The 9,498-nt window shown below is 39.3% G+C and overlaps 1 protein-coding gene across 2 annotated transcripts in view; it reads left to right on the top strand.

The window, feature by feature from the left end:
• The first annotated feature begins 720 nt into the window (after positions 1–720).
• The window catches only part of gabrb4 (gamma-aminobutyric acid type A receptor subunit beta4), a 64,856-nt gene continuing 56,078 nt past the window's right edge, over positions 721–9,498 (top strand). For both annotated transcript variants that reach the window (XM_083564374.1, XM_083564375.1), the window contains exons 1-2: positions 721–2,280; positions 5,810–5,901. In XM_083564374.1, coding sequence (XP_083420500.1) covers positions 2,201–2,280; positions 5,810–5,901 — 172 coding nt within the window. In that variant the 5' untranslated portion in view covers positions 721–2,200. The remainder of the gene's footprint in view (positions 2,281–5,809; positions 5,902–9,498) is intronic.

The following is a 9,498-nucleotide window of genomic DNA, read 5'->3' on the forward strand; positions in this document are numbered from 1 at the left end:
CTGTCCTGCTTTAGCTGCTGTAAAAATGTGCCGAGGCCTTCTGCATCAGCGGTCGCAGCGTTGCCTAGCAACTGGACGGCGCACAGATCTCTGCAGAAACCCTCATCTTATGCTGAAAGAAAAAAACAACAACAAAACAAAAAAACACACTTCTTATCTATAGGTTTGCATTGGATCTCATTTTATACAATGTATACAGTGAAGTGAATTTCATAACATTAGGATTATAACTGGGACGCTTTTGTGTGAAATTGACTGATGCTGGAAACACATCCAGATCCACGTCCAGATCCACGTCCACGTCCAGGTCTACCTTTTTCACATGGTGTGTATGTTCTCGCGCTGAATAAAATGGCGTGTGTAAAAGAAGGTATGTGTGTGTGTGTGTGTGTGTGTGTGTGTGTGTGTGTGTGTGTGTGTGTGTGTGGAGGGGGATAATAATAAGATACATAAAATAATAAAGCTCTCCAGGATTACACCCGGTGCATTTTAATGGGTTGCAGGGTGACTCGAGCAGCGCGCGCAGCATCATTACCCCCCGGTGATAGAGCGCGCGCGCGCCACGGGGTAAAAAAAAAATGTATATATATATATATATATATATATATAAAGAGCAGGAGAATACGAGCGCTGTCTTTTTCCTGTCTTTGTTCTTCTTTGTTTCTTTCTTTTTCTTTCTCTTCCTGACAAACATTTCATCCACTGATCTCACACCAAACTGAATAAATACAAATCAAACCTCTACGCGTAAACCTGCCTACTATTCTCTCTCTCTCTCTCTCTCTCTCTCTCTCTCTCTCTCTCTCTCTCTCTCTCTCTCTCTCTCTCTATGTCGGCTCGTGGAGGCGTTCTTCAAGCTGAAGTGTGTCATCGTGTGTCGGCCGCCGTTTCTCCCCGAGCGCGCTGGTTTCCTCCCCACGCGCTGGTTTCCTCCTCACGCGCTGAACGCACCGAGGCTCGGCGTCGCACCGCGTTTCGAGCAGGACACAAACCTGGACTATTTCACGCGCTTTTTATTCTGATCCAGCACTTGTTCTTCCCCCTCCACCTTTTTTCTTTCCTTCTTTCTTTCTTTATTTTTTTCTTTCTCTCTCCCACCCTCTCGCCCTCTCTATTTCTCTATTTCTCTCTCTCTCTCTCTCTCTCTCTCTCTCTCTCTTCCTCCCCCCCTTCTCTCTCTCTCTCTCTCTCTCTCTCTCTCTCTCTCTCTCTCTCTCTTCTCTCTCTCTCTTTCTACAAGGGTTTGCTTTCTTCAACTTCATAAAAGGGGGTAACCATACACTACTCCACGCTCTGACGTCCGCATCACATTTTTTTTTTTTTTTTCTAAATGTGCATATTTTTTTTCTTCTTCTCAACCAGTCGCTTTCGCAGTCGGAGAAGAAGCTCGGAACCACGTCTCCATCCGTCCCACGGCCATTACGCAGGGATGCTGCTGCTTTAGATTTGCGTGGTTTTTGGGGGGTTTCTTTTTGTTTGTTTGTTTGTTTGTTTGTTTATTTGTGTTTTTTTCCCCTTTTCATCCACATTGAGCAAACCCGTAAAATCCGATCTATTCGAGCTAAAGAGAAGAAAGGGAGGGAAAAAGAGAACATCCTCATGATGTGGAGCAGAATCACCGGAACCATGGTTCGTCCGCAGATTCGGACTGGGATTTAATTCGTCTGACAAGTGGCACGAAAAACGCCGCTTTTCTCTTTCTTTCTTTCTTTCTTTCTTTCTTTCTTTCTTTCTTTCTTTCTTTCTTTCTTTCTTTCCTTCTTTCTTTCTTTCTTTCTTTTTCTTCTTTCTTTCTATCTTTCTTTTTTTTTCTTTCTTTCCTTTTTTGGCGTGCCCTTTCCCCGTTACTTCACAGTTCGACTGAGATGTGATCATGGTACGTGATATGCAGATGTTCCAGCGGTTCTGTGACCTGTACGGATTTCCATAACCAGGAAAACACCTTGGGACCAATTACGAGCTCTTTTTTTTAATACCCCACTTCTTCTGCTCCTTTTTTGGTGTTGTTGCAGAGCAATCACACACATGTGATCCAGTGGGTTTGATTTGAAAGATTGATTTGGCCCGTTTTATCCCTCTCTTTTCGTTCCCTGTGTTGGATTTTTTTTTCTTCCTTTCTTCTATTCAATCTGTTCATCGTTTTGGACCACAGGCGGTTGGATTACTGAAGGTGTACATATATATAAACGGATTTGTGGAAATGTTGGGTCCTCACCAAGAAAAAATATGTGGATTTCTCTCTGCTCTGACAGTGTTGTCGTCTGTCTGCTTTGTACAATGGTAAGAAAATATTTTGATGAATAATATGAGATTTATTATTTTTATTTATTATTTATTAATTGTGCCAGACTGCACATTGCTATTGGCCATCGCTGATCATTGACTGATAGGAGCCACTGTGTAGTGAATACTTGTCTATCCAATGGCATAAATACTTAAGGTGTGTGTGTGTGTGTGTGTGTGTGTGTGTGTGTCAATGAGTGCGCGGGCAACATGCGCGTGTCCGTCTCCAGACGCGCGCGTTATCTATTGATTTCATCAAAATCATGTTATACCAAATGTATATAGGAATATTTTCTTCATGTCCAAACATACACATGGTCATTGTCTGCACACACACACACACACACACACACACACACACACACACACACACACACACACACACACACACACACACGTCTGCTTGGCCTAGAGCGACGTGACACTGAGTCTTGCGCAGTCTCCATTCTTTGACGTGAACGTGCGTCTAAACACACAAGACGTTTCTCTCTCCCTCTCTCTCAAATCAAAGAGCTTCACTATAGCTATCATTTTGCCGCAGACATATTTGATCAATGTGTTTCTATCTCAGACCACCCCCACCCCTAAACTACAAGCTATCATCATACCATACCTTCTAATGATCAGTACAGCAGGTTCTTCATAGCTTGCTTAAAAAAAGATCAGATGATCCTCTTTGGATGTTCACCGGGTTCTCTTGGTACTGGTACTAATACTGTGCCACCTGTAAATCCTACATAATGTTCAGTTCATTAATAATTCTGTGTCAGAATGGATGGAGGTGTTAACAAGTGGACTCCAAGGAATAACTCCATACGGTTATTAACGTCAGAACATCACCGTGGTTTAGACAGAGCAGGCCTCAATCTGAGCATCTTTTTCTGTGCACGTTTGGTCTCATAGCTGTACACACAATAAATTTCCAAAACGAATAGACCGAATCGGTGCTGCTGCATTTCCCATGTCATGTTAGGAGTGAAATATAGTCACTGGATATACATTTGTAGAGATCAAATTTCTGATTTCTGGTTGGAATCTATGGCAGTGTTGATCCACTGCAACTTATAATTATCTCATTTATACACTGTACAGTTAAGGGGTTAAGGGCCATGTTTAGGGGCCCAGCATCTTGGTGGTGGTGGGATTTGAACTCAATACCTTTCCAGAAGTCCAACATTTTAAACACTCAGCTATCACCTCCATAAGAATATCGCTTCTACCTTTGGATAAACACGTCCACTAAATGCTGTAGATGAAAAATCACTGCATGTGTATTCAATATTATATATTCATAAATATATAGAAATAATATATATTATTTCCGGGTTGTAGAAAAACATACCAAGGAACCATACGTTTAAATAATTTAAGTGATGTAAAAAGAGCTGAAATACAATAATTTGCTACCAAAAAATATATAATAATAATAATAAAAAAATAATACAGTCATAAAATATCCTGCGAACTCACATGCCTAGTTTTTGTCTTGGCATTTTGATCATTTTTAAAAACCTTTTGGAAGCTTTTGAAGACCATCTGGAAAGCTGAATTTAAAAAACTAGCTAGCTAATTTGCTGATTTTACTTACACAACATTACAATGTTACGAGTATGTTGTTCCGAGCATCGCTGAGAACTGACCACAGATCTTCAAAACCATCTGTCCCTTCATATAATCCCAGACAGACTTGATGATTTGGAGATCAGGACTTTGTGGAGGCCAAAACTATCACTTCCAGGACTCCTCGTTCTTCTCTACACTAAAGAGAGTTCTTAAAGACATTGGCTGTATGTTTGAAGTCATTGTTCTGCTGCAGAATACATTTGTAGCCGATCAGAAGCCTTTCTGATGTTGTGCATGATGGAATAGTATCTGCCTGCATTTCTCAGCATTGTGGACACCCTTTATCCTCACCACATCTCCAATTTCATTTACAGAATTGCAACTCCAAAATTGCCGGAAACCTTCACCATGCTTCACTGTTGCCTACAGAAACAAACAACTTGTTTTTGCTGCAGCCAAATATTTCTGATTTTGCCGCAACAGTCCAGAGCACCTGCTGCATAGTTGAGTTGCTTAACCTTGTTTTCACATCGGATGTATGGCTTTTTGGCCACAATGCTTCAATTAAAACCACTTCTGGTTTTAATGCTTGGAGTCCCACTGGTCTCCTCCAGTTCTTTGCTGATGGCTCTGCTGGACATCCTTTGATGTAAAACGGAAGTACATGTTGTGCCTTTCAAATTCTGCATTAAGTTTCCTTTGCCAACTACTGCTGCTACCATGCTCAACATCTCCTGTTTTTTTTTTTTGTTTTTTTAAAGAGCTTGAAGAGCACATGTTAAACCTGCAGACTGCTTTGAGATCTTTGCCTGGGAAAGACCTCACTGATGCCGTATATATCTACCTTATGTCTTGTTGCTGTGCTCAGCCTTGCCGTGGTGTAGGACCCATGACATGAAACTTCCACAACCTCACCTTAGTAGCAGAGTTTAGCTGTTCCTCACCCAGGTTGAAGCTCGTCCACAGCTGTTACTAAATGACTGGGTTTCAACCTACACACGAAATTTAAGACCATTAGGACCTGCCTGGTAGAATTGGTTAATAAACACCTGATTCTGATCCTAGAAAATCCGTGACTTGAGCACAAAGTGCGCAAGTGTAAGAAATGAAAGGCGGAATTTTCTCACACTGAATTTTTCTTTTTATTTGGATTTTTTTGTCCATTCAGTTGCTTTCCTTGACAAAAGAAGCAAATAAAATATTTTTGAAAGCGTTCTTATTTTACCACATTTCTTCACATCTGCCTAAAACTATTGCACAGTGATATAGATACACTCACACACACACACACACACTCACACACACACACACACTCACACACACACACACACACACACACACACACACACACACACACACACAGATTTTGGACTAAATGAAAATGTGTGTATGTATAAGTGTATATAGATAATTACAGTAATCCCCCGTTTATCACGATGGTTACGTTCGAAACCGTGATAAACGGACGCAACCCCAAAAATGCTATTTTATGTATACAGTACTGTACTAACTGTATTAACATTTTACTTGATTTTATAATTATTAATTATATATTTTTTATTAATAAATGTAATTATTTCAACATAAAACTCCATTAAAACAATTCCCTGGAAGTGTTTTGATCTATCGTGCTCTCTGAGAGAAACCAGGAAAATCAGCCAAATTAATTAGTGATGTGGCAAACGCAATTCTGCAATAAACCCGGGCGCCAGATTCAAACCGCAGTGAAGCGGGGGATTACTGTATATATATATATATATATATATAGTGTGTGTGTGTGTGTGTGTGTGTACATAGATATAGCACTGTATAGTACAGTACAGATTAACTATCTATAATGAAGCAGTTATAGTCATTCATCATCTTTTTTTAATAACTGCAAATTTTAATAACTGTCTTTAATTACTATAATTTTATGAACTGTTTTTTAATAACTGTAATTTTAATAACTGTCTGTCTGTAGCAATTCTGCTGCATCTGGAATATCTGTGGCCAAATCGACAGTGGACAAACTGTTGAAGGGGTATGACATCCGTCTCCGGCCAGATTTTGGAGGTACGTCCTGGTTCTGTTCCTCTTCATAAATGACTGATGAAGTAAAGCGAAGGAAAGTAAAAGAGTTCATCTGTCAAAATGACTCAAATTCTGCTAGCGTGTACTTCTGAACTAATGAATAGCTCAATCTATTCTGAATCTCGCTCACGGATCATAGCGAAGTACTAATAATATTTAAAGCACTAGGAGGGAGTGATATTTAGAAGTTATAAACGTTGGATTCATACAGCTGCAGGAAACGATTTCATGATTCAGATGATTCAGACAAATCAGCGAGGAAGACAACCGAATATTTAGTTGTTCTGTACTCACCGATTTTCATCTTCGAGAACAAAAAAGAGGCAAAAGCAGCAGAAGGACTTCTAAAGGCTGAGCACACTGTTTTAGCTGGTCATAATTCATAGATATGCACACGTTCACAATTTTAAAGAACCCCAGGGATGCTTCTTCATCCACAAAACACAAAATAACTTTGCCTCACCCACAAAAAATACTTTGTTTGAAGGACGATGTGTCCAACCATTCATCACAGGTCTCGCTTTTGTCCCCTGACGTTGCAAAGAGGCAGTAAATTTGCTACTGGAGGTGCTTTTTCTTTTCACCGTTCAAACTCACCCTCAGCAAATTAGCTTTATTTCAGCAAAGGAGCAAATCTATGCTGTGATTTTGCAAAGCACAGAACAAGGTCGAACTCTTTAGAGCTGAAATGAAGTGGAAGCTTTAGAGCTATTCATCCATCCATCCATCCATCCATCCATCCATCCATCCATCCATCCATCCATTAGTCCATTAAAATAAATTTTATTTAATTTTGCAATAAATGCAGCGTGCATTTCTGTTTGAGCATTCTTATAAACATTTGAATAAATACATTTTGAATCACTAAACATTTGTTTTACTGATGCGCCAAGTCTTAAATCAGAAACAGAATCCGCCATGATGGGGACATCCGGCAATTAAAACCGTCCGTGTGGAAACAAAACAAAAGTTCTGTTTTGTGTCCTGATGATTTACGTCATTTAAAACACCATAATTACTTTAAAACATTTACAAGATTATTTTGTCTTCATGCTTGATGGTGAGTTTGGTTTTACTAATAATAAACATACATTTGCATAAAGCATTAATATTTGTCCAGTACAAATGTGAAACGTATTCATTTAAAGTACATTTAGAACAGATAAAAATGTGCGATTAAGTTGCGATTAATCATCAGTTAATGCGACATGCGATTAAATACTGCATTCCTCAGGTGTGATTTTGGCTCATTTTTCCACCCAAACTTTCTTTAAATCTTAAAGGTTTTGTGGCCTCCTCTATAAACTCTGATCTTAAGTTCTTTCTATGGATTTTTCATGGGATTTGAGGCAGGTGGAACATTCTTGCAGCTTGATTTTCTTTCTCTGAAACCAGTCCAGTTTCCTCGGCTGTGTTTGAGATCGTCGTCTTGCTGAAATGTTCACCCTGGTTTCATCTTCATCATCCTGGTAGATAGCAGCAGAGTTTGATCAAGATTGTCTTGGTACATGTTTCTATTCATACTTTCTTCAATTACATGAAGTTCATCAGTACCGTATGATGAAAAACAGCCCCACAACATGATGTTCTCACCTCCAAACTTCACTGTTGGTCTGGTGTTCCTCGGCGGATTTCTCCTCCAAACATAGTTTGTCTTATGGCATCTAAAGAGTTTAATTTTGGTCTCATCAGACCAGACTTTATTCTTCCAGTATTTCACAGTTTTGTCCAAATGTGCAGCAAACTTTAAACTTTAAACGAGCGTTAACATTTCAGCAGTGGAGTCGTGCATGGTGAGCGTGCACACAGCACATGGAGGTTCAGTGCATTACTTATTGTTTTCTTTGAAACAATTGCTGATGTTAGGTCTTTCTGAAGCTCTGCACAAGTGGTTCCTTGGCTTTTGGACAGCTCTTCTGATATTCTCTTCACTCCTCTGTCAGAAATCTCGTGAGGAGCTCCTGGTCATGGCCGATTTCTGGTGAAATGTTCTCTCCAATAATAAAGCGAAGGCCTTGAGGGCTCTTTGCTTTTACTCTGAGTATGAGATGTTTCTTGTGTGACACCTTGGTAATGGGACACCTTTATACAGGCCATCAGTTGGGTCCTGAAGCAGCTGATATGAATTTGTACTGACGAGGGGCAGGACTGCTTTCTAATTACTGATCGATTTCAGCTGGTGTTGTGGCTTTCCTGCCTTTTTTCACCTCCCTTTCTTCATGTGTTCAATACTTTTTCCCTCTGTGTCATTTCACATTATTGCACATAACTTTATGGACATGTGTGGTTTGATTCCAACATCTGGTAAAGATTTCTTGTCAATAGCACCTTTTAGAAAATTATTAACTGTGAAAAATAGTGACGTGTACAATACTTATTTGACCCGCTGTAAATAAATATCTCCAGGACGATGGGAGAAATAATGCAAACAAACCCAACATAAACTGCACAATATAAAAAATGCATCCACGTGGCTGGTATTTAAAATCATTTATTCTAATAATTTCCTAATAATGAATATTAATTAATAATAATTAGCCTTACTCAAGAACAGAATTAGCACTTTTGAACCCTGTAGTCCACCTGGTGCACGTTCTTCTTTATATGTTCATTCAGTGATTTATGGAGGTAAAGTTGTTGATGATGGATCAGTTATTTCCTTCTACACAGTACTACGCTGGTTTATCTGTGCCGGTTCATTGAACACGTTCGGTTCCACGCCTTCTCTGGGTTTCATGGAGATGTGTTTGGAAAAGGATGAAACGATAGGAAAACAAACTGCTTGGTGAAGACCAAAGACTCACATCCTATTCTGCAGAATCGGCGCTACGCTTTTTTTTAGCATTGAGAAGACATGATTGAAATGGAGTTAGCTATGCATTTCATTTGCAAAGCAAAAAAGACTAATGATGTTTAGCTAAGACCAGGGTTTTTCCAGCTTTTGTGTTGGTACTGTTGGAGATTTCGAGCAGGATAACATCAAGGAACATTTTGACTCGCTGCTTGTTTTCACTCGTCGGCTTTTTCCCCATTGTTTTTCAGCTACGAGACTTTTCCTTGAAACACTGGAGTGGTTTTGTAGTCAGCTTTTTATTTCATGTTTTGTTTTGGTTTTTTTGTTTTTTTTAAGATATTAATATTCAAGGACATTTGGTTTGAAAGAGGCAGATGTAGAGGACAGAGGGGTATGGAGACGGATGATCCGCTGTGGTGACCCCTAATGAGAGAAGCCAAAAGAAGAAGAAGAAGAAGAAGAAGAAGATGAAGAAGAAGAAGAAGAAGAAGAAGAAGAAGAAGAAGAATATCCAAGGACATACAGTAAATTTGAAATGTGATTTGTTCTTGGATGGTCCTCCTGATGTAATAACATTACACGATTACTTCATTTTCTATTTGTAGTTTTCTTAATTTTTTTATTCCTGATTTTTCTTAATGAATCTGCTTCTTATAACCATCTGTAACCATAGTAACATCCAGTTCTAGATCCATACAGAGTGAGACAGATACTGTACATGTTTTCCTCCATGGTGAATACGGTGATTTTGATAAACACAAGATGAATTTGACGAAAAGGAAAAG

Source organism: Silurus aristotelis (assembly GCF_946808225.1).
Source record: "Silurus aristotelis genome assembly, chromosome: 16".
Classification (NCBI taxonomy): domain Eukaryota; kingdom Metazoa; phylum Chordata; class Actinopteri; order Siluriformes; family Siluridae; genus Silurus; species Silurus aristotelis.